This window comes from Colias croceus, chromosome 17, assembly GCF_905220415.1.
Source record: "Colias croceus chromosome 17, ilColCroc2.1".
Lineage (NCBI taxonomy): Eukaryota > Metazoa > Arthropoda > Insecta > Lepidoptera > Pieridae > Colias > Colias croceus.
In genome coordinates, this window is record NC_059553.1 from 6079476 (window position 1) to 6105601 (window position 26126).

The window sequence follows — 26126 nt, forward strand, 5'->3', positions numbered from 1 at the left end:
TCGGTCCCAGACTGCAGACACGATAGATTTTCTATTGTGTCTGTGGTTCCGGGGCCTGAGTTATTAAATCCGTTCAGCCGTTCTTGAGTTATAACTTATATAAGTGGTGTAATCAACACGATTTTCTTTTAAAATATTATAATATTTAGATTTTATCTACATATTTGAAAATACACAAACACGCTTCGACTAGACATTCATATAAAACGATTTTTGAAAAATTTTAACAATATTCTATTATTAAAACTGTAATCACAAAGAAGAAAAGCGCGCGATTGTTAACATCATTTTATATTTATGTGTTCCTATTTCAGTATCCACAAAAACCTTCCTCAATACTTTATCATGTATCAAAAATAAAAATACAAATAGCATACACGCAATCCGGTGTTTATGAACCGATGCGGTGAGCATGAAATCACTCCAATATCAGAGCTCCCGCCGCCAACTCCGTAACAACTCAATCAACGCAATTTTAAAATAAACGTTTTTTATACAAGACACTATAAGTACCTACACACACAGTCGTACAACCGGCCGAACAAAAAATATGGCCCGGCGAAGGTCTCAATAATGACTTTCTCGGGAACTTGTTACATATAAACAACTCTCCAAGTATAGTCAAAAGCTCGGGCTTTATGCGGTTTTGAACCTTATATGCCGAAGTGAAATTATGCATGTTGAATGCATTTTCGAATTCTATATTTCAAGAATTGAATATTCATTTTATTACTGAATGCATGTTTAAATTTTGCATTTTACTTTTTGGATGTTGTATTGTTTCAATGTCTCTATGTAGAGATTAAAGATGCATTTTTTTTTTACTAAAATACAATGTTAACTCTACATTTAATACAAAAGTATAGAGTTGCTGTGACATACTATTCCCAACTAAGATTTACCTATAACTTGGACCATCAATCTTCATCCAATCGGTACATCATAGCCGAAGACAATCTCCGTCGCACGAGGACCGGTCGTCGCGTCGGTCTAATAAAAGTAAATAAAAACAAGACAAGTCTATTTCGTATAGAGCTGTGTTTAGCTTAGCGGAGGGAAGGGAACGCAAGACGGCAAGACATTGGGGCTGTCATCTGCCTGCGTTCACAACTTAATCGCAGGCGTGCGCGCCGGCCGAGTGTACGTTGTGTGTCGCTCCGCGCTAAAAATCGATAACAATCCAAATATCAAGACATTCGTTATCACAGTGATACCATTAATTAAACCCACCTGGAACTTGCTGAATGTTAAACGTGACGTATACCGTGATATATTTACAGTGATAATTTTGTGGGAGATCGTAAAAGTTCACAAAAACTTTCCGAGCCACAAGCCATGTGACTACGGCGAAAGCGGATAAATAAAAGTACGTACATTTATCTTATTTTAACTTAATTGTAATGTTTTTATAAATAGATTCACGGCGCTGCTCGCATTCCGAGAGCTTTTATCGTAAGTTTATGTAGTAGGAATAAGTATTATAGATGTTACTATAAATGTAACGTCGTCTTCTTATCTGTAAGACTCTACATAAGAATAAGAAAGATTTTTATTGTATTTACATCAAATTGTGAGATTAGGTACATTTTAAAACAAAAGAAATGAGTGAATAGATTAATGTTACGTTAAAGCTAAGCGTTAAAGTATAAAATATAGAGCGAAAAGCTCTACATTGTTTACGCATTTATACAGCATTATTATTTCGGAGGTTTTGCATGGATTGCATGGATTATTTTATAATATTATGTTCTCTGTATGTTCTACTATTGATAATAATTATTCTTTGCAAGTTGTTCCGTTAATGCTCATACAAACTCTACAATATTGTCGCATAATTTTCTTTCATTTGGCTAGAGAAGAATATCATGAAACGTAATCAGTTCAATCATTGATTGATATACCTAGATATAAAGCGCGGGAATACTGGAGAGGGTAGAGACAATATCTATTATCTACAGTTTTCATTGGCTAAATTCTCTCTTTACAATTTATGTTCTTATTTTTCTATATTATTTCCAGATTATTTTTCATATTCATTTTACTCTACCTTTACTTTAAATTCATCGTTTCTCATATTGAATTATTTAAAAGTTTAAATAACGCAGACAGTTTCAAGAAATACATCACAGAATTAAAAATTGCGGAAAAATAATTAGCATAGTCGTGGTGCTGCATAGAAATAGCCGTTGTATTAATAATATTATACATTATTGTCTCGTACCGTGTCCTTAGCTGTAATGTAGACGTGATTTGAAATAATACGATGGGTTATTAACTAGCTGACGTAAATATATCGCGCAAGGATACGTACACACTAGGCTACGAGTTGTTATTCATCATTTGCGTAGCTTAAAAGAGTTGTCAAAAAGCATTATTAGAAATGTTATTTTTACAACTATAAAAGGAGCTTTTGCGTATATAAACTAATTAAAACTTTGCAGCATTTACATGCAATACTTTGTTATTTCATTGGAGTTTAATTGTTATCAATTTATCTGTTCATTTATAAGATCATGCATTATGTAATTTTAATAAATAGGTACTTTTTGGATCTTACACATTTAACAGAAACATGTTGGAAACATGAAAATAATTATAACTAGCGGTCCGCCCCGGCTTCGCCCGTGGTACACATTTACGTTTTCTCTACATAAAGAACCATCCTCGTACTTCAAGGAATATAATAAAAAAAAGAATTATCGAAATCGGTTCAGCCGTTCTCAAGTTATGCGCTTACCAACACATTTTGGGATTCATTTTTATATTATCAGATTTTGTCAATTGTCATGACTTTTTCCCGTACATTTGACATAAATTTCATAATTCATTTTCATTTTCATAATATCACACCAAAATGCAGACAGTCTATAGCTACCAAAATATATTATAATATAGCTTCTCCTACTTACGTGAATTCCTATTTGGACCGGCGATGTACCGAGTAGTTATAAACAGTACTTACTCAACGGCGCCCGTTGATTTATAGCGCCACGTTGCCCATAATAATGTTGTTTAACTTACTACCTGTACCAGCTAGGGTTCACAATATATTTTAGAATGTACCCTTTACAGTATTTAGTAGTTCACTCTTATAAAATAAAGTCTTTAACGGATTATATCCTTACCTAACTTCAATTGAGTTAATGTAGAGCATAATGTGAATCCAAATATTATGATTTATGAGATTCCTGTTGGTTATTGTTAAAATTGCCTTAATACACTAATAAGCATTATGTATGGGAGATATTAACGAAGATATTAAAATATACACATATTGTTAACACAAATGGAAATATGTCACGATCCCCTCGAAACTAAAAAAAAAATACTAATAACACGAGTCAGTTTTTACGACTTACTATATTTAGATTGTTTCAAATTATTTGAACGTCAAGTTTAATAATTTGCGAGGCGTCTGTTGAGCTGAAAATTATTCAAATGCCTTCTAAGAATCGCCTTCCTTGTATTATGGTTAACTACTATGTTATTTTAAAAGTGTTTGACTAACGTTCTAGTCTAATGCAGGGCATGTTAAGAAATCCGATAGCCGCATCCCATGTGTGTAATCTCTGTTTAATTGTGGATGAGTGTCCTCAAGGATATAAAGTTTCATGACACGTCTTGCCTACTCAGCTATCTCCGAGCTGAGCCACCAGTTTCCGTTTATTCCACATGTTTATCTAAGCTTTTGATTTGATAGTGTCAGTTTCATCATTAGACATGCGTCTAGTCGTTAACATAATAATGTAATTGTCTTCATAAATCTCATTGATAACAAAACAACTGTTACTGCTTATCGTCGAATTGACATGCAATAAACTTGTTTTGAGTTATATTTGTTAACGTCTTTTACTGCATGAGCTTTAGGTATCTTTTAGTGTTCTGTCGTGGAATTCTAATATTGTCACGTATATTAACAGTCTCTGTAAGGAGTTACGACCGACACACAATGGTATAAATTAATCCAATTTATGAGGTGTCACGGCATACGATATGAGAAACCAATGCCAATTGTGTGTTTTACGGCCAATTTGAAGGGACTCGACCAAATCTGATTGTTGTATATTTGGCCGCTGTTATGGATTAAGTCACGCTTGTGTGACCCCTTTTCCTGTTTACTTCTTTAGTTATTAATAATGATTATTGTTATTCATGTTAACTGCACAATTATAAGGAGACTAATTGCATTTTTGGGGAAAGATAAAGTTATTCCGTCTCAATAATAAATATCTATTCCCCTAATAGGTGTATTTTATTTTTGAATGTTGAACTTGTACATTGTTGAAAAATAATGTTAAAAGTCCACAAAGAAAACAGACACTAGAGCAAGGTTAAGATTTCTGCATTTGATTTAATTACAAAATCACGTTTTTCTACAAAAACGTAGACCAAAGCAGCTGTCTACCACATGTGTCGAATTGGTATGTTCAACCTTCTTGTGATTTATAGTGGCCTTTTGTATCGTATTCAATCTTTCTCGACGTTCGAACCACACATGCCATGAAATAAAACTTAAGGCATTTTCAGGTACCTACATTTGCAACCAAAATTATTCATATTCCCTAAAAATCCGTAACTCTTTAAAGATGTAGAGTAAAATATTGCCACTAATGTCTCTACACTGTTATGAAGAGATATTTTTTTACTATTTATTTAGTTTAGACGAGCTACCTGCGCCCTTTTAGGATTGTTTACTGTAATAATACTGTTTAAACATTGTTCTAGCTACTGTCCGTCACTTTAAACATAAGACAACTTCGTAGATAAAGAAACATTAACGTTTATCTTTTAGAATTTATTTTTACTTTACGATTGCTTTTATTGATGATAATTTTGTAACGCATATCGGCCTTTATCAAGCGGTTTTTAAAAAGAACTTATTGATAAATAAATCAGATAATTATAGGGACATATTGAGAAACATTTTTTTATAAAAACGTAGTTTTGATACTTCGAAGATTTCACAAGAATTGTTTAAGGTGGATGTTCCGACCGTCCCTCCATACATTTTTGATTACCTCTAAACACTTAACACAGACACTATTTCTTTAAAACTAATCATTTTATCACTTCTCTATAATGAAATGTGTGCGCGTTCGACCTTTTTAATCAATAATTTACAATATTTACTTAGAAAAACAACAGTAAAATACCGGAAAAATTTGACACTTCTACAGTAGTGTGCGTGACTTTTGCCAAGCGAAACACGACATAAAGCACGACATCTAGCGCATAGACTATATACTTATTACAGATCTAGCGCGTCAATGTCTAAACGAAAGGCGATGTTTAGACATAAGACGCGCTAGATGTCGTGCATTCGCGTTCGTTATCTTATACATAATGAGCATAATTCTAATAAATCAAAGTTCTGTGTAAAAATTGAGTAATTTCATTTCCAATCGTTCAAAGAAAATAACAATAAAATAAAATAAAACTAATGACCTTAGAAACTATGTTTTTTTTTGTAAACAATTTATTACTCATTATTGTTCGTCCGTCGTAGGTCTGTAAACTGTATTGTACACTGAAGGTAAATGGTACTGTAGGTACTTTAGTTCGGCGTCGTCGTCGGCTTGATATAAATTACATTCTTGATTTCATTGACACGCGCTATGATTTGCGCGCGGAATTTCTTGTGTTGTGAATTTATTTTTGTATGCTATGCATTTTAATTGATTCAAATTGCAATGTTTCTCTAGTATGCATTTGAGACTATATTGTAAATTGTAATAATTGATCGTGGGTATAGTAATTAATTATTCTAATAACGCAATTAGTAATATATGTATTTTCGGTGGGATTCAAAACAAAAAATTGGCCCGTGATTTTTATGAAATTTCACCACATTGCAAATCACATCAATCATAGTTCATACACATGTATGACGAAAGTGATTAGTATTGTGGCTAACATTGACTCATCAGTTCATCACTGAAACCAGTGATAAATCAGTACCTATATCATATTGTGTTTGAATATTTTTAAACAATGATATAAGTATACAATTATTATAAATCGGTAAACTATCAAAGTAATCACAAACTTGCAAACATTGGTAAAATGTCCAGTAGTTTATGAGCCTATTCATTACAATCAAACAAACAAACAAAGTTTTCCTCTTTATAATATTAGTGTAGACAAACACTATGAATACGATCACGAATGCAAATTCGGGGATTTTCTAATTATTGCTAAATAATAATTGAATTCGTTTTGAAATACTCTATAATTTTTAGTGTATAAATATTAAATAGACATTTATAATGTGGTGCTCATTTTTTTTGTACTGCTAACGCTATTGTAGGTACCTATTTTCGTTGTTTTATTTCAAGTGAACACGGCCATACAATTTTGTCACGAGCCGCCTATGATTGTAGGTACTTTTGTTAGGCTCCTTCGTCGTCCGCGTCGCGTCGGCTCGAAAGTTCTTGATTTCATTGTCACGCGCTATGATTTGCGCGCGGATTTTCTTGTGTTGTGAATTTATTTTTGTATTATTATTATTTTTTATTTTTTTTTTATTTTATTAATTCAAATAAAATATTTCACTAGTATGCATTTGAGACTATATTGTATTATGTATAATTTATCGTAGGTATAGTTATTCTTATAACGCAGTTATATTTTCGGTGGGACAATTTGACCCGTGATTTTTCTGAAATATCACCACGTTGCAAATCACATCAATCATACACACGTATGACGAAAGTATAGTGGCTAACATTGACTCATCAGTTCATCACTGAAACCAGTGATAAATCAGTATATCATATTTTATTGTGTTTGAATATTTTTTAAACAACGATATATACAATATTATTATAAATCGGTAAACTACCAAAGTACTTCCGAATTTTCAGACAGACAAACAAGTAGTTTGAACACGCAGTTTTCTTATACTAGTAGCAAAAATCAAAACCATAATATTATGTTTACCTACTATATTTTACTAAAAGTCGAGTGCGTCGAAATCGTAAATAATAATATAATGTTTTTCACCTTCCTGGTTATTTTCCCATAGTAAATAGTGTTTTAGGTTTGTTGTTGTAGGTAGGAATAATAATAATTATTCTTACTTGTTGGTTATGAAATGTATATTGAAATAATTTACTTTTATAAATCATTAGTGATATTAGTTTTGAGTGAAAATGCTTGGATCAGCTTAATATTATATGGTACTTCAAATACATGTTTTGATAAAAAAACAATAGTGTAATAAAATAAAACTGCGTTTTATTGTAATCAATGTTGACAGTTTTAAATTCCAAAATTATTGATCAATAAAATAGTTTACACCAACAAATATAACTTTTATTTTTATAACCATCGTTCATAATATAAACCGTAGCAGGTGGCGTTTTGAAGTTCTGTCTACTCATACAGAAAAATGGAAAACTTGTTTTTTTTGTAAACAATTTATTACTCATTATTGTTGTTTGGCTGTGTGTTTGGCAACTCGAAGCGTGGTCGTCCGTCGTAGGTACTTTTGTTCGGCGTCGCGTCGTCGCTCGTCCGCGTCGGCTTGATATAAAACATTCTTGATTTCATTGACACGCGCTATGATTTGCGCGCGGAATTTCTTGTGTTGTGAATTTATTTTTGTATGCTATGCATTTTAATTGAATCAAATTGCAATATTTCTCTAGTATGCATTTGAGACTATATTGTAATAATTGATCGTGGGTAGGTATAGTAATTAATTATTCTAATAACGCAATTATATTTTCGGTGGGATTCAAAACAAAAAATTGGCCCGTGATTTTTATGAAATTTCACCACATTGCAAATTATATATTATACAATTACAATTACAATTATTATAAATCGGTAAACTATCAAAGTAATCACAAACTTGCAAAATATGCTTTTCCGAATTTTCAGACAGACACACAATTTTATTAGTTTGTTTTAGCAAAGTAGGTACCTATACCTATACGCTTACGTCGCGCGTCGCGTCGCGTCGTCGAAAACGGTGCGCCCAGAAACAAACATACCTACCTAATTCAGTTACAATCCTTTTTTTGTTCCGTAATATATTGTATTCTAATACGATTTTTTTTATTCGTCGGCCAGTTCTACTAGGTATAAAAAGATAAAATTGAAATATAATTATTGTAGCGACAGCCATATGTTACTATGTTTTCGTAAATATGTTTTTCACCTTCCTGGTTATTTTCACATAATCTTATATATATATATAAATGAATCGCAAAATGTGTTGGTAAGCGCATAACTCGAGAACGGCTGAACCGATTTCGATAATTCTTTTTTTATTATATTCCTTGAAGTACGAGGATGGTTCTTATGTAGAGAAAACGTAAACATGTACCACGGGCGAAGCCGGGGCGGACCGCTAGTCTAATATAAAAATGAATCGCAAAATGTGTTGGTAAGCGCATAACTCGAGAACGGCTGAACCGATTTCGATAATTCTTTTTTTATTATATTCCTTGAAGTACGAGGATGGTTCTTACTTCTTATGGAGAGAAAACGTAAACATGTACCACGGGCGAAGCCGGGGCGGACCGCTAGTAAATAATAAAATAATAAATAGTGTATTAGATTTGTTATTGTATCTTGTGTCTTGTTGGGAAATGTTCAAATACCTACCTATTGAAATAATTTACTGTTACAAATCATTAGTGTTATTAGGTAGTTTTGAGTGAATAGGCATGGATCAGAAATTCAGAATATAATATGCTACTAACTACTCAAATACATACACGCCAAACTTGTTTTACATTCACGCCATCTAGAGTTCAATCTTTATCATTTTTGTATACGTCTGTGTGTGTAAACGACCCTGTATGCAATGACAGATGTTAAAACGCATGGTTTTACCGAATTGGGTGGATTTTAAGGCAATGATATGACATATTTAAATAAAATATAATATTCAGTAATCGCCATGACTATTCCTACGACCTTAATCTTTTCCAATTACGCAAAAACTCAAATAAACTAGAAATGTAGAATTCAGCGCCATCTAGCGGGACATTGGCTGGGAACAGATCGTAGCAATCACCTTAAAGTAATAGGAGTTTATTGCACCTACAAGTGACAACTACCTAACAAAAGTAATAGTGACAAGTTACTATGTACTATTGAACTACTACCATTAAAAAGCTATCTCATGTAATAATGGTAGGTACTCTACGTAGGCATAGCCTGTATTATTCGGCCTAGCACTCATAAGTATCTACTTATATTGAAACATGTGATAAGGACCTTGGTTCGAATAATGGAAATTTGAGAAGTATGGGAAATTGAGTTATACGGGCGTAAGACGCATACAAGGGTTCTAAGAACATCTCAAGTGCAGTAGCAAGAAGGCAGAAGCATGATACACCAGCCTCCACGCCACCTCGTATAAAGAATAGCTTTCCTCATTAAATGCATATTTAATAGTTCAATTGTATGCGATTAAACTTCTTTTATGGGAAGGTATCCTGTTTCCGTGCAAGTTCCCTGAAATGAGCCTGCATTCCGGTATGTTAATATCGTTCTTAGAACTGACGCTATCGAAATATTGTTTTGTTCCTACTTATCTAGTACCATTTTATTATTAAATAGCTTGTTTTTGATCTTTCATTGTTCATTATTTTAGTGCGGATCCTTTATTTCATAAGTATGTAGTTCGAAAAAATCAATGTAATGAAGATACTTTTAATATGAGCTTATGTGTTTATGATTTGAAACCTTAGTTTGAAACTTTATCATTTTATAAATACATTGCTGTAATATTTCACGAGTCTGTTATAATATTAGTATTGTAATTGGTATAACAAATTACCTATTAAATAGTGTAATGCAAATGTTTATCAGAGCTGATAACAAGTATCTTAACTACATGTTCTCGGTGTAATTACTACAGTGCGCTCAATTACGCAAGCGTATTGTCCCGAGGTTATGTTTTATTGCTCAAAATAAGACCGTGTAATTATTTGTTAAATATGCAACAATTAGCTGGTTTGTTTACTTTAAACACGTCAGAGTACTGTACTGATATTGCTCTAGTTTAGTGTGATTTTGAAATGGTTTTTTTTTAATAATATCTAATGAAATCGTGGAGAGTTGTATTGTTAATATAGTCGAATGGAAAGATCAATTTTGAGTTATGGAAATGTAAATACTTAAATGGCTTTTCCTCCCTTTGCTTCTTAAAAATTCGTATGTATTTCTCTCGGTATTGATATTGTTATAGCAATGTGCAGAATAAATCCAAGAATTAAAAATTATCTGCATTTCATATTATCTCTATGCACATATTACCTCTATGCACATTGTAACAAATTTTCTATCAATCAATTTCTCTTAGAAATCAACAAAACTTTTACCAAATTCACTTGAAGTTAATACAATTCATCTCAATTTGTTTTCGTAGCACATCCACTCAACAAAAACAGGACGTAACAAATTATCTTAATTACCATACGTAACCAAGTTTATTGTAAATATAGCAGTTATTTATATTTAATAAAAGGTTATTAAAGACATAATTGCGACGAATCTTATCTTTATTTGAACGTTATCGCCAAGCGTGATTCGTTCATTCATCTAGGTTACAATATCGCCGGGTGTTTTCAAAACCAACAATCGTCTTATCATTTGCTGTAATTAGGTTCTTTAAGCGAACTCAAATCACGTGCTAAAATTTCGTAACTCATTCGGTCGAAGGATACGTTAATATTTTTTTTTATTTTTATAAAATTGATTCAGTTCTTTTGTATTGGTAGATATATTGGCCCGATATGGTATTGGTATGATATAACTGCCATTATTTTCAGTTTTATACCAAAGTTACACAGTTTCCTAAAAATAGTTGTATTCATTCCTTATGAAACTAATTTAAAGGCTTTTAATAAATAGTCATGAATACAGTTTTTAATCAATTTATGTTCATAAGATGCACATAAAATAATATGATTGTAAATAATGAATTCTAACTAAGTGCATCTAGGTTAGTGGTATTATTTAAGCATTTGCTTTGTTCCACATACAGCACTAATACCTTGAATTAATATTAGCAATGACAAATGACATAATTTAACATTACGACTTGATGATAAAATAAATAGAGTTAAAATCCCATATTGAAGACAAACAAATTAAGTATTTAAAAATATAGAAATAGTATTCTCATGTTTTATCTCATTTTTTACTTATAAAGATATAAATAAAACTTATTATTACTGACTAATTAAAAAAGTCAGAGCATACAGTACCACAATAATTATAGAAAGCGTGAAATGTGCGTTTTTCTGCCATCGCTTTATGGGCTGCGCTTTCTCAATATGGCATTCTGTTTAATTTATAGTTTCTGTCAAGATAGTGATTTAACAGCACTTTTAAGGTAATATCAAATTATAATGTCCCAAAATAAGTTTAATTTTTTAATGGATATCTAATTTGTTCTTATAAAATATATTTTTAACAGACGAATGAAATTCGCGTATTAACTGAGGTTCAAAATGATTAAAAACTAAAAAGAGAAATACTAATGCGTCTCTACCTGGATAATTGCAGAACAATATTATAATTAATGATCTACGTTTGAAAACGTCTAACTATTCACGTTTAACGAAACGTAATAAGATGTATGCTAACTAGGGTTGTACTCAACATAATATTTGGCATACCAAATAAGTGTCGTATGTTCAAATCATACTAAATCATAATTTGGGCATATATTATCTAAATAAAAATGATTAGCTCATAGTAAAATACTCTACTATAATTTTAATGGTATAATAAAATATAAAATACAAAATAATTTTCAATAAAATACAAAGTTCCTAAAACCATACTAGTACCTAGAGCATCTTATATATTAAGACAAATATTTGCCTATATAAAAACGTTAGCTCTAGATTACGGTGTCAACCCTACCAGGAACACGCTTCATTTGCTTTTCAGTCTAGTACATGTGCATACATCCATATTTTGAAACTGAATATTTAATTTCACAACAATTTTAGATGAATAATAATTTACTACGAAGTTATATCGGTGTTGGTGTAAAATAGAAACTTGATACTAATCCGATAAGCGGTCTAACGGGTTCCATAGGTTTAACGGAATACTGAATTCAAACTATATTTCTTGTTTATATAATAAACGACGGGTCACGGGAGACATTAACACTTGAAAATTCCTAATCTAAACATCGGGACGACGTGTTGATTTTGTGTGAGCAATTACGAGCGCTTTTCACACTTATGTGGTAATTGTTGGACAACTTTTTCGTGAAGAAATGTCACAGAATATATTTCCACCAAACGTTCTAATTTTAGGGTTTTATATACATGTCGTGATATAACTTTAAGGTGTCACATATTTTAATATCAATTTAATATTCTGTGGTAAGTTCACAAAATATTTTATAGGCTTAAAATATACTTAAGTACATTCACTTGCTGGAAACGGGAATATCTTATTAAAATATGAAAACTAAAATATACAGTAAGTTTTAAAAGCTCATTCAACAATTTCTTTGTAGTAGGAAAAAGAGGCTCCAAGTTTGGGACTAAATAGAGATACTAATGTTTTATCTTTCTTTCGTGCATCACGACATCACTTCTCCGAAATATTGACGTTAGATTTTATCGACAAAAGCGATTAGTTATCGAAATTTCAAACATCCAACTGGAATACTTGCGAGTCACGGATCTTAACCGTGGACAAAAAACGATGAAGCAACTTACAATACTTTATTAAAATACAATTTAATTAAACAAAATGAACGGGCACGCTCGTGATGGTAATCCGTGTGAGGGTTGAGTTGTGGTTTTTATTACGATGAAATAAGGACGATTTTTTGTGAGCATCGACATCAATTGTTATTGTAATGTAACACTTGAAGTGCGAGTGGTTGGACATCTTGAGTTGTCACTTTGTTTTCTTTTACCATCAGCCTTTCCGCCGGACGACGACCTGCACTCATATCTTATTTAGTAGGGTTGGTAGCGTGTAATGTATAAACGTAATCAATATATATTTTAACTTATATAGGTATCTATAGTTTCTAAATATCATGGAATTCTGTTAACGTTACGGGTTAATTTTATTAATTTATCTGGAGATTAGAAATTTTGTCTAAAGAAGCGGAATAGCAATTTGTTAAACGAAAAGGTATACATTTTTAATAAGCTAAGTAATAAATCAAGGAGTCTACTGTTGCAGATTTTTTATCATTTTCTTTGTCGTCGTTTAGGTCCCTTAAAAATAAGAAATATATCTTTATAACTAAAATATTCTTTTGGTTAAATAAAATAACAAAATAGTTCTCATCTAGGAATAATTACCTGTAAAAATAATTATAACAAAAAAACAACGAAAAAAAAAACGCTGCCAGCCCTAGCGTGTTACGGTAAACGTGTAAGTTAGTAGCCAGTCGGGAGATACGTGACGCGATTCTGTTTGTTTGCCGAGGCCCGAGTGGCCACACTTCCCAGAAGGCTGCAAGAGGATTACCAAAGTTTCGACATCGCTGTTGCAATAGCGGACAGTTAATAGATCATTAGGCTCGAGCATACACGCTATTATTATGTTAACATTTTATGTATGTTTCATAAGCAATTTTGCTAAATTAAACATTATCTTATAATATTTACTACCACGTTTAAGATTTTATAACATTCATTTACATTTTATTACTCTACAAACAGAGATAATAAACTGAGATAACTATTCTAATGAAATGTATGACAAGAACTGCAATAATTTTTTACAAAAATGAAAATATGTAATCATATAATAATGATAGACTGAGTTCTTTTACCTTTATGAATGATTACATACTTCTATCATTCGTAATATGAACTATTATTATTAAACAGAGTTTTTATTATTTTATTATGTGTAAATCCGTCATTGACATTCTTACCTACTTATCGATAAAACATCACTAAATAGTATAAAAAAGTCGCTTTCTCTGTCCCTACGTATGATAAATCTTTAAAACTACGCAACGGACTTTGATGCAGTTGTTAGTTTAATAGTGTGATTCAAGTGGAAGATTTTAATATATAATTTAGTAGGTTTTAGACAAAGCGGGCGAATATAATTCTAATTGTATTTTATATTGTTCAGGTAATGTGGTTGGCAGCGATTCTGCTGTCGCTCGCGGTGCTAGCGGCGGCGACGCCGTGCGAGGAGGCGCGCATGCGGTGCGCCTACCGCACCGGCTGCGGCGCCGCTCTCAACAACTACATGATGCTGTGCAGCGACGTGCTCTCGCAGCCCACCAGCGTGTGTCCTAAGGAGTGTGAACATGCGCTCATCGCGTTAACTTCTACGGAAGAGGGGAAGGAGTTGATGAATGTAAGTAACGTTTGATTATTTTCAAAGATACAGTTAGCCAGTAAGGGATTTAGGGCCGGTTTCATCGCTTGCTGATAGTGTCCCCCATAGCCTGATGGTACAATTTGACGTAAATTTTTATTCGTACAGTATACAATCATTAACACGTATATTTGTTTTACCCGAGTAGTGTGTTTGTAAATGTAATCGACTCCCTTATTAGGCTCGATTTTGACCAACTTTCAAGGACTGATCTAATTAAAACTTTCTACACTAATCAAGGATCAATGACAATACAATAATTTAATGATCAAAGCTTGTTTTTTAGTTATTAATTATTTTACCTGCTAATCTGTGAAAAAGTCCATTTAAGCTCCGTGGCCTTCAGCGTTACTGCTAGATATCAAAGTAGGAATGGAATTTTTAGAGGACGTTTACCTACTTAAATATTCGTCTAGTGTTTCTGATTTAAGATTCGGCTAACAGTGATATATGCGGCAAACGTGTTAAAATTCTTAAAATAGTTAACTTTTAGCACCTACTAAAACAGATCCTATAGACTCTATCTTGTCTCTATATTTATTTATTTGTCTTTGCTAATGCGGGCTATTTTATTCATTGCAAGTTTTCATCAAAATGAAAGCTGAAAGCGTTGAAGTAACATAATATAAACGCAACTGTATTCTGTATGTGTTTTAACTTTTAACTCGTGAACTGATTGAAAGTGCATTTCAGTAAATACGAGCACTCGGAGCAAGCACATCACTTCTCCTTGTTTATGGCGTCTGCCCAATTGAGGCGCGACTCTTTAATAAAGAGCTGTATGCGAATATGATTTCTTGTTAGCAGTTACCAGTCAATCATGACGGGATGTTCTTTTATTCATCTTATATTTGAAGTAGTTAATTTTATATGCTGGCTGATGTCATTGTGAAAAATTGTTGGTTTCTAAAATGGTTCTCCGTATTCATAAATCTGTGCGATTAAATTAATTGTACATTCAGATTCAGATGAATATGAACATGAATTATAAATATACCATAAATAAATAAGACTTATTTGAATTTATATATTTTTTTTTTGTTTTTATGGCATTCAAATGCTTTATAAATATAAATTTATAAAGGATAGAAAAAATTCGATCACGAGGCGGGACTTGAACCCGCATCCTTCGCGCCATTCCGGGGCGGATGCCTAACCAACTCAGCCACTCGTGACCCGCCTGAGCAATCGAATTTATTCTATCCTTTCAGTTTTATGTGTCTTAAGGGACACACCGCGCGCCATCTATTGAGATGATTCAACAACCATTTCAACCAATATGAAGCACTTTTCAGTGAATACAATATTGTAACGATGGAACACGACCTTTTCTTGAATTTATATTTTTTTTTTTTTGTTTTTATGGCATTCAAATGCTTTATAAATATAAATTTATAAAGGATAGAAAAAATTCTATCACGAGGCGGGACTTGAACCCGCATCCTTCGCGCCATTCCGGGGCGGATGCCTAACCAACTCAGCCACTCGTGACCCGCCTGAGCAATCGAATTTATTCTATCCTTTCAGTTTTATGTGTCTTAAGACACATAAAACTGTTTCTATTCTATCCTTTCAGTTTTATGTGTCTTAAGGGACACATAAAACTGAAAGGATAGAATAAATTCGATTGCTCAGGCGGGTCACGAGTGGCTGAGTTGGTTAGGCATCCGCCCCGGAATGGCGCGAAGGATGCGGGTTCAAGTCCCGCCTCGTGATCGAATTTTTTCTATCCTTTATAAATTTATATTTATAAAGCATTTGAATGCCATAAAAACAAAAAAAAAACTATACCATAAATAAATAAGACTTATTTGAATTTATATTTTTTTTTTTTGTTTTTATGGCATTCAAATGCTTTATAAATATAAATTTATAAAGGATAGAAAAAATTCGATCACGAGGCGGGACTTGAACCCGCATCCTTCGCGCCATTCCGGGGCGGATGCCTAACCAACTCAGCCACTCGTGACCCGCCTGAGCAATCGAATTTATTCTATCCTTTCAGTTTTATGTGTCTTAAGGGACACACCGCGCGCCATCTATTGAGATGATTCAACAACCATTTCAACCAATATGAAGCACTTTTCAGTGAATACAATATTGTAACGATGGAACACGACCTTTTCTTGAATTTATATTTTTTTTTTTTTTTGTTTTTATGGCATTCAAATGCTTTATAAATATAAATTTATAAAGGATAGAAAAAATTCGATCACGAGGCGGGACTTGAACCCGCATCCTTCGCGCCATTCCGGGGCGGATGCCTAACCAACTCAGCCACTCGTGACCCGCCTGAGCAATCGAATTTATTCTATCCTTTCAGTTTTATGTGTCCCTTAAGACACATAAAACTGTTTCTATTCTATCCTTTCAGTTTTATGTGTCTTAAGGGACACATAAAACTGAAAGGATAGAATAAATTCGATTGCTCAGGCGGGTCACGAGTGGCTGAGTTGGTTAGGCATCCGCCCCGGAATGGCGCGAAGGATGCGGGTTCAAGTCCCGCCTCGTGATCGAATTTTTTCTATCCTTTATAAATTTATATTTATAAAGCATTTGAATGCCATAAAAACAAAAAAAAAAAAATATAAATTCAAGAAAAGGTCGTGTTCCATCGTTACAATATTGTATTCACTGAAAAGTGCTTCATATTGGTTGAAATGGTTGTTGAATCATCTCAATAGATGGCGCGCGGTGTGTCCCTTAAGACACATAAAACTGAAAGGATAGAATAAATTCGATTGCTCAGGCGGGTCACGAGTGGCTGAGTTGGTTAGGCATCCGCCCCGGAATGGCGCGAAGGATGCGGGTTCAAGTCCCGCCTCGTGATCGAATTTTTTCTATCCTTTATAAATTTATATTTATAAAGCATTTGAATGCCATAAAAACAAAAAAAAAAAAAAATATAAATTCAAGAAAAGGTCGTGTTCCATCGTTACAATATTGTATTCACTGAAAAGTGCTTCATATTGGTTGAAATGGTTGTTGAATCATCTCAATAGATGGCGCGCGGTGTGTCCCTTAAGACACATAAAACTGAAAGGATAGAATAAATTCGATTGCTCAGGCGGGTCACGAGTGGCTGAGTTGGTTAGGCATCCGCCCCGGAATGGCGCGAAGGATGCGGGTTCAAGTCCCGCCTCGTGATCGAATTTTTTCTATCCTTTATAAATTTATAAGACTTATTTTATAATTTCTATAATAATTTTTAGAAAATTGAATTTATTGAAGAAACTGTCCTGTATAAAAACGAATTCAATTATTATAATTAACAAAGTAGTAAACACACTAAGTAAAATTTTATAACTATAATAGGTATACGGTACAAAACCCGTGTTGTTAGATTATATATTAAAGTATTTTCTCATCTGGAAATTATGGAAGATGTTAAATTGGTGTTGTTTAGTACAGACGGGCTGCAATAAAATCTAATTTAGACGTCAGATTTGTCGGCTACGCGGCACCATGGGGTCGGTTGACGACCTCACATGACTTTTACCCTTTTTACTATCTGACTTTAAAACTTTGAACATGATGATTTTTATTGTAGTACTAGTATTAATTAGTTCAACGCAGAATGTAGTAAGTAAGTAGATATAAATATATAGTAAGTAGTCGTATTCGGCTAGGTTTGCCAATTTATACTGTGTAGTATTTATTTTTATCAAACATCTAAATTATTTAGACTAACTTTGTTGATATAATTCAGTTTGAAACAGATAGGGCTTAGTAAATGTACTTATGTAGGTACTGTGTTTTCTAACATGGATTTAACCATTTCACGGTTTCACCTTATTGATCAATTGAAATTTATTTCATCCGCGATAATTGTAACTGAAACGGAATAATTAATTATGACTCTACATAGACTTTCAGTTTCATGCAGGTGTCTTTATTTCTGCTATGTTTGCTTACTCCTTGTATGTAGATTTCTTTTATTATCGTCATAAAACCCTCACTGAATAGTAAAGCAGTTAAAGTTTTATATGGCAAATCCACAATGGGCTGGTATCGTCTATTAAAATTATTACACATAATTGGGCCCAAACTATTGCGTACTCGGAACCGGTCAAATGTTTAATTATGTCGCTGTAACGGTGTGATTATTGTTGGCCGTTGGGCAATGTGTATCGAAAGGCAGGGCAAACCCGCGCAGCCTTGAGATTTGACGTCTTGATCGGACCTACCGCAGCGCTCTCTTGCGCAGGTGTTGCCCTATCACAAAAAACATAGCGTAAGACGGAGGCTCCTTTATACTTTGCCTACTGACAATCCATATATCGACTTTTAATTAAACGTTACCGGCCTCAGCTAATTAGTTCCATGGCAAATGCCAGCGATCGAATTCCACACGCGTTCCGTAGAGTCAACGTTGCTTGTTTCTACCGTCAATTCCATGGAAAATGTGTAACATATGGCAACGAAAAATAATCAATTCTAATGATCCATATGAGTCAGATGCTCACATATTTGCACTTGGTTCATTAACCGCTAATCTAGGTTGAACGAATGTAAATGTATGTAAAAGTTCATAGAAATTAGAAATACCTAGAGCAAAAAGTTCTGTTTTATTTAGATTTATGTGTAAACTTAAGCAAATATATAGAGACTTTATTTTTCTCATAAAGATAGTTACGACGTTCTGGTATCGTAAAAAGTTTTATAGCCCAAATTTTTCGATGTGCATTTATGCCTTTCCCAAAATGTTTATAATATTAAATATAATGTATATTTTTGGAACTCTATTATAATAACGATTTTTTTATTGTTGCAGTGCCAATGTGAGGATGAATACTGCGTGGATGCAAAACAGAAGATCAACGTCTGCCGTGCGCAGGTTTTGAGGGGTGCTGCGGACGCGACAGCCTCTTGTCGTCTATCCCAACTCATCTGCTTGGCCGATGCCCAGTGCGCTACAGCTTTAGACTATTATAACCAATTCTGCCGCTCCGTGTACCGTGGCAGAAAGTGCTCCAACAAATGTCTCAACTCTATAGAAATATTAAGAAAACAAGAGAAAGCTGCCGCGCTCACTGCCTGTCGTTGCGACGGCAACGAAGACTATGACTGTCCGCGAATGCAGAGCAACCTAGCGAGGCTATGCTTTCACAAGCACTCCAAGAACCACACGAAGGCTCATGATAGAGGCTACGAAGAGAGACATAGAAAGACCCATCACGTCGTACAATCTGCAGCACACAGTTTTGCTGTATCGATCGTTCTAATTGCTCTATGCCTCCTCTCCACAAAGTACAACACGTGACATCGTAGCTGGGCTACCTCATATTAATTAAGATTCCTAGATGTAGATTCGATGTAAATATGTACAGAGCAGTATTGTTTAAGCGCATAGTATTTACATTTGAAGTATAGATTAGTGACTGAGTGTGTTTGTGGTTAATATAGATATTCGAATAAGACTTATACGCTTTCGCCGCCCACGGGAGCGTGCGCGGGCGTCGCTATAAATACAGCGGCGCCGGTGGTCCGGTGACAAATGCTAGGGTGTACTGTCCCCGACGCCGACACCACGCCGATTGATCTAACGGCCGTCCTAACTTGTCAAACGCAAGACTATACCGCGACAAAAATCTCGTCACTATCGTTAAAAATGCTATATAACAGAGTCAGGGAAGTCTCCAGCCGTAATTCCGGTGACACTAATCTGTCGCTGTCGACGCGACAAATATGCGGGATGCGATGCCGCCATTTATCCTTTTTTCATATCGCATTTTCACATCCTTTACGCTATTCTTAATTACGCTTCTCATTAAAAAATTCGTGTTCCTTTTGATAGTCGCGTCGTTCTTTTCTGTGTCAGTATATAAATAAAAACGAAAGATTATTTTGCTATCGAACGTAATAAATAAAATAGTGTGCTCTACAATTGCTTACAAATGATGCTCGAGTTTCTTCAACTGTTTATTGTCAATTGAGACATAAATTACACTGTCAAGTGCGACCTATGAATCACAGAATAATTTGTTCCCACTACATCAGTTATTTATTATTTGTCATTTGCATTTATAGTTTTGTCATGTCTGACCCTTATATGCGCTTTGGACATTAACTTCTTGTAGAGACTATAATTTTACCGTCCCAAATTGAAATTTCCATGCAAGAAAATTCTTCGAAGAGCTATTGTACGATGTGTATGGTGTCTTCATACTCGGGCCTTGTAATGAAGAAGATGGAACCGGTTTTCAGAGCAAGGTCTTACGTGTGATGCTCCGTTTGTTGCCGCGTAAATCGATACTTAACACACGTGTAGTAAGTTTTGTTTAGTTGCCTATTAGTGCATAAGGTCATTAGTACACCCCTGTTTCTCTAGCAATTATTTTATAGAATCGATACAAAAAGAAATCTCCGATAGAAATGATGAACTTTATAGGAACGTTCCATATTTATTAATATTTACCGACGTATATTCTGAAATCAATATTTGTAGTTTGTACTTTGTGTTCACGTTATTGCTGAACTGATAGTATCTCAATTTTTTTATTATTCACCTTTATAAAATTGCACGAACATTTAATATTCTCGAGCAATCCCTTATCGATTATTCACATGTGAAACGTAGAATATAAAAAATGCGTCTTATTCATAGAAAGTTGTATCAAGTAAATTCTTATGGCAGTTTTCTCGGCGGTTTTTAGTATGCGCGTCAGGATGATTGCTTACTAATGTTTCTTTCGAAGCACCATGGTATACATAATGCAGCGCACGATAATGCTAGGAATATGAATGAACTGGCATCTTCGCGATGACATTTATTAGTTGAAACCATGGTCTGTGCTCGCCCCGTTTTTGCCGCCATGTGATAATGTCATGCAACTACAATTACCTATGTGAAAGTTGAATGTGTTGAGAACTTAGATTACAAAATAAAAGACAGATGGAGCGTTGCCGAACTAAACCGAATAATTTATCGTCATTTTCAATAAAGCTATGTGTGCTGTCATTTCGCCGCTGCACTGTACGTACACGGTGCTTCTGTGTGCGTGTAATGTTCCCAGATATATTGAAAAATTTCCCAATTTTTTCCCCGACTACGGAAAAAAGAGGGTTATGTTTTTCGAGTTTATGGATGTAATATGTAGTATAATATTTCTTTGACACGCCCTGCAGTATAAACCGTTGGACCGATTTTGAGTTGTGAGGTTTCATTGCAATGATCTGAATTATTATGTTAGTGGCGGTAGTGACGTAGGCTATATACATAAATGAGAAGTAAAGTTTTAATTTTTATTTAAATTCTTTTATTACATAAAGTACCTGCCTACTAAAGTTATATATGGACAAAATAATTGTAGGTATTCAATTTTTTATTAAATAAATTACATAAAAAAAGTTTCAATATTAACTATAATAATTATATTATTTTTTATTTTTCATAATATATGAATACGAATAGCGGTAGTTTTTAGTCGAGAATTCGGGACATTTTATTTTCATCATATTATCCATCATGGAGTTCACATAAATTAAATCGCTAGCGAAAACGACTATGACGTTTTTAAGCTTTATAAAAGTAACAAAATAATGTATTATGCTTATTAAAATAATCTAATAATTATCATGAACCTTTAGTGCACTATACAAATAATCACATTCACGATCGAAAAATCCAACAACATTACCCTGAAGATCTTTTAACCATTTTTCCGTTTTACCAATAAAAATGGCAAATTCATTTTCAAAATACTGGCAACATACGTTGAAGTTTTGTATTCCTTCATATCTGTAAAATTATTATTCGTATTAAAGAAATAAATCAGCCAAATAATCTACAGAAAACCTGTGAAACGATGTTTTATCTTTTTTTTTGTTTTCGGGAACAAATTTTACAGCGTTTTATTATCACAAGACGGCATTTTTTTACTAAAATTGCAAACCATTTTTGACGTATTGCATGACACTTTATGCGCTATAGCACTGGTGCAGCGACGTATTTGTTTTTGATTTCGTATTTTCTTTGACAAGGGCGACGGGCGGTTGTCATGCTCCATCTGTACTTTATTTTGTAATCTAAGGTTGAGAATTACTATTTCGATAATGATGTTCTTATGAGTTGTAATAAATTTATTTGTAAGATAAGAAATCTTAAAATATGTTTTTCACGTTTTAATGTTCGGTTTGGAAAAAGGAATGTAAAAGTTTGTCTCTATTTATTTGTATGAAGTAACCCCTCTGATTTAAAATTCTGCATTTTTTTGATTCGTAGTTTAAATGTATTTTCAATAGATATAACTATCTACTATATAAAAATTATTATGTGTATGTGTGTGTGTGTGTGTGTGTTTATTTGAGTATGTGATTGTATTGTTATATTTTGTTTTAATGTATTATAATTTCTAAGTGATTTCAAAGCACAATTAATTAAGGAAACCCTATTAACCACAGTTTACCAAAGTGAGATTATTAGAATTATTCAACAAAAAACTGTACATACATTTTATTTTATAATATTTGGAGAGTTTTTAATATGAATGTCGTACAAAGTATTTTAGATTATGTTTATTTATTAATTTAGATTTAATTTAGTTTATAATAATTTGTTGCATTTGTTTCGTTTGTTTACAAAATCAAATATGTATAAGGATTTTAGTTGTATTTATTATTCAAAATTACAATAAAATTTCTGTTTTCTAAAAGGTATTTTATTTTTGTTATTCAATAAGTATCCTATCCTCCATCATTCTAAAATATATGATAATATATAAAACTCAAAGGTACAGCCCAAACTACTGTACCGATCGGCCTGAAATTTGGCATGCAGATAGCCACTGTGATTCTTGGCCAACCAAGAAAGGATTTTGTTAAATTCTTCCTCCAAGGGGATTAAATAGGGGATGGAAGTTTGTACCATGAAAATTTGTTTTGAGCATGCGGGTGAAGCTACGGGCATAAGCTTGTACAAAAGGATATAAGGAATAGGGATTATACTGACAGAATGGCACTCATTTGATATATGACTACTAAATAATAATACCTGAAATACTACCCAGATCGATATGCCATAGAAATAGAGATTTGTAAAAGTAAAAAAATGGTGATTTCTTAATCTGTCTGCAATCCTCCACTTGGGAAGTAGTCTCTACCACATTGTAGAATCATACTTGTATACGAAGTATATTATTATTAGTCTGTGATCATACTTATACAATAAATCATATTAACGCGAAACTTTGAGAGGATGTAAGGATGTTTGTTTCTCTTTCATGCATCACCGGCTGAACAGAATTTCATGAAATTGGTAAGTAGGTATTGATAGGTACCTGGTAGATATAAGCCTGGAAAGAAGCTACCTTTAATCTCAAATTAATGCAAGCAAAAGCTACAGTTTAAGATTCAAATTATCTCGAACAAAATTTAAAAAAAAAAATTACTTACGCTTTAAAAATTTATTTTCGATAGATATGAAACCACGGTAAAAGTGAAACTTACGATAATTATCGTACACGCGACATGCGCTACACAGACCAAAAAGTTTGAGACGATGTAATAAAAGTTTCACTTTAAAAAAGTACTTTTTTGCTACTGCAACTTTAAATAATTCAGCATGCATGAATTGATATATAGTTTTTGTATGGATTGAATTTGTTTTTTACATGTTATGAAGATAAGAGCTGAGATTATTTGAGAGTGGCTAATATTTTTTGTTGCTCGAAATGTTGCAGTATTGCTATCGCTTCATCTTGTGTGTGATTAGTCTTGGTTCGATAAGTTGAATAAAATTATATTATCAAAAGATCATTTCGGTCCTAGAACCGCCCGCCCAAAAGTACATGTATTAGAACTGTTTTATTGTCATAGCTTGTCTCCTAGGACTTATATTTTTATATTGAATATGAAGGTTGCTAATAAAGGGAAAAAGGTTGAAATAAAATCCAGAAACAGTTTTAAAATTATTTATATTTCAATCCATAAATATCTCTTCGGTAAATTATACGAAGAAATGTTTCAAATTAGGTGTAGTGGTTGACATTTCTATGCGCGATAACAAGCCGCTAGCGGAAAGCTGCGTAGGTAGCAAATAAATTATAATGAACGACTATACAATGAAAATAGCGCTGTAAAATTAAATAGATATAGTCGGGTAAAATACCTACACGCTATCACGCTCACAAGTCACTTCAACCTTTCAAGGTTCAAGTCATGCAAATTGAAAACGTTTTTATAAAAACGGGGCATCGATAAAATGTTGCAATACGTACACCTGCATGACTCGACTCAACGAGCGAAACATAAAAACGATGACACAGTGTATTTGCATATTTCATTGAAAATTCCGTGTACCTCTCATACAAAATAGTTTTTTTGTCGGTAATAACCCCGCTGTTACATAAGTGCTACATCCGTTCCCATACCTCTGTGGATTTGCCAAAATGATCACGTACCGGTGGATCAAGGACTCTCGAGCTGTAGACCTCGAGGTCAGCACTCTAGGGTCACTAATGAAATGCACTTATCTGCATTAGCACTTAGAGATAACAATATGTATCCTGAGGGGCGACATCCGTTTTAGAAATGGATGTGGGAAACTGCAAACTTGGAACATTTAAGTACTAGACAATGGACATGTGACGGTCGTAGGTCGATTATAAAATTATAAATGCTCTTTTAAATTTAATATTTATTCCCCTTAAACTAATAGAATCGGGTATACGTAGAAATAAATACAATGTGTGTTTTAATATAATTCGCAAATTTAATGCCATACAAAAATCTAACTATAATTCTTATTCTCTATACTTTATCGACTCAGCTATATTGCGCCGAGGTATGTTGGAACTAAAATTTCCTAAATTTTATTTCTAAGCCGTATCTAATCCAGGCTCACCGAAATCGCAAATTGACATATTGTTTCTCCGGCTTGGCCCGTAGCAATTACGAGTGTCGCGGTGGGTGGCCCAGTTCTCCACTATAAAATGATTACCGCTCAGGAAAAATATACATCAGCCGCGACAGTTAGAAAATAAACGAAACAGACATAACGATCGAGACAAATTGCTTCGTTTGGATATAAATCTAATGTTGATGTTTTGGCAAGATACTTTTTATGTGGTTTCGAAATTGATTAAATGCAACAGGTCTATCTACTATTTATATTATTTTAAGGATAAAACGAAACGAAATAAAACACCGCATAAATTATTATTTATTTAATTGTAGAAACATCGTTACAATGCTAAAGATGGGCTTGTGGTGTATAATTTCAACGTCTATATCACCCATCACTCCACAAAAACATCTCAAAAATTCTTCCAAACTGTTAGCGAATATAAACACCAAGAAAACATTTACAGTAATTTTGAATAATTTCTACAGTTTCCTGGTCCGTACCTAATTGTGCCAATAGCTGTAGATGATGTAGAGACCACCACTGGCGCAGGTCTAGCACGACGCTCCACGCCTCTAATGCGCCTGATTGCAGGCCACAGCACGATTTAGAAATACTGGAATAATATTCACTTTTTTGTCTTCTTTCAGTTCTACGTTTTGGGGAAATCATGTATTGATGTATTCTGTGTTTTGACTTGTCTACTGGGTATTGTTTACGTATATTAGGAGGTAAATTCTGAATCAAATATGACTCTACAGATTCATTTTACCAAGCTTCAACAAGTTTAATGATCACGTATGTCAATATATTGTAATATAACGAACCGTAACTAGCTTTACGATCTATCTGTCGACTAACAATATAGTGAAATGTCATTATTATACCTAAATATACAGTAATTCGTGTCCACACCAAGGTCCACACGATGTTATCA

General features: G+C 33.4%; 1 protein-coding gene across 2 annotated transcripts; it reads left to right on the forward strand.

Annotated features, from left to right (window-relative positions):
* The first annotated feature begins 1091 nt into the window (after positions 1-1091).
* Positions 1092-22578, forward strand: LOC123699192 (growth arrest-specific protein 1-like). 2 transcript variants are annotated; one of them, XR_006752496.1, is made up of 4 exons: positions 1092-1366; positions 14095-14325; positions 19121-21209; positions 22380-22578. XR_006752496.1 is itself a non-coding variant. In XM_045646088.1 (3 exons), exons 2-3 carry the CDS (start codon positions 14098-14100, stop codon positions 19607-19609), a joined length of 717 nt encoding a protein of 238 aa, XP_045502044.1. In that variant the 5' UTR covers positions 1092-1366; positions 14095-14097; the 3' UTR covers positions 19610-21216. The 2 variants fall into 2 exon arrangements, 1 of the variants encoding a protein (XP_045502044.1); XM_045646088.1 differs by lacking the exon at positions 22380-22578 and having other exon boundaries at positions 19121-21216.
* Positions 22579-26126: the final 3548 nt, after the last annotated feature.

What these genes read in the sequence shown, in the direction of transcription:
- LOC123699192 (XM_045646088.1), top strand. Translation starts at nt 14,098, where the DNA reads ATGTGGTTGGCAGCGATTCTGCTGTCGCTCGCGGTGCTAGCGGCGGCG. An exon ending in AGGGGAAGGAGTTGATGAAT is followed by an intron (nt 14,326 to 19,120) that starts GTAAGTAACGTT and finishes TTATTGTTGCAG; the next exon opens with TGCCAATGTGAGGATGAATA.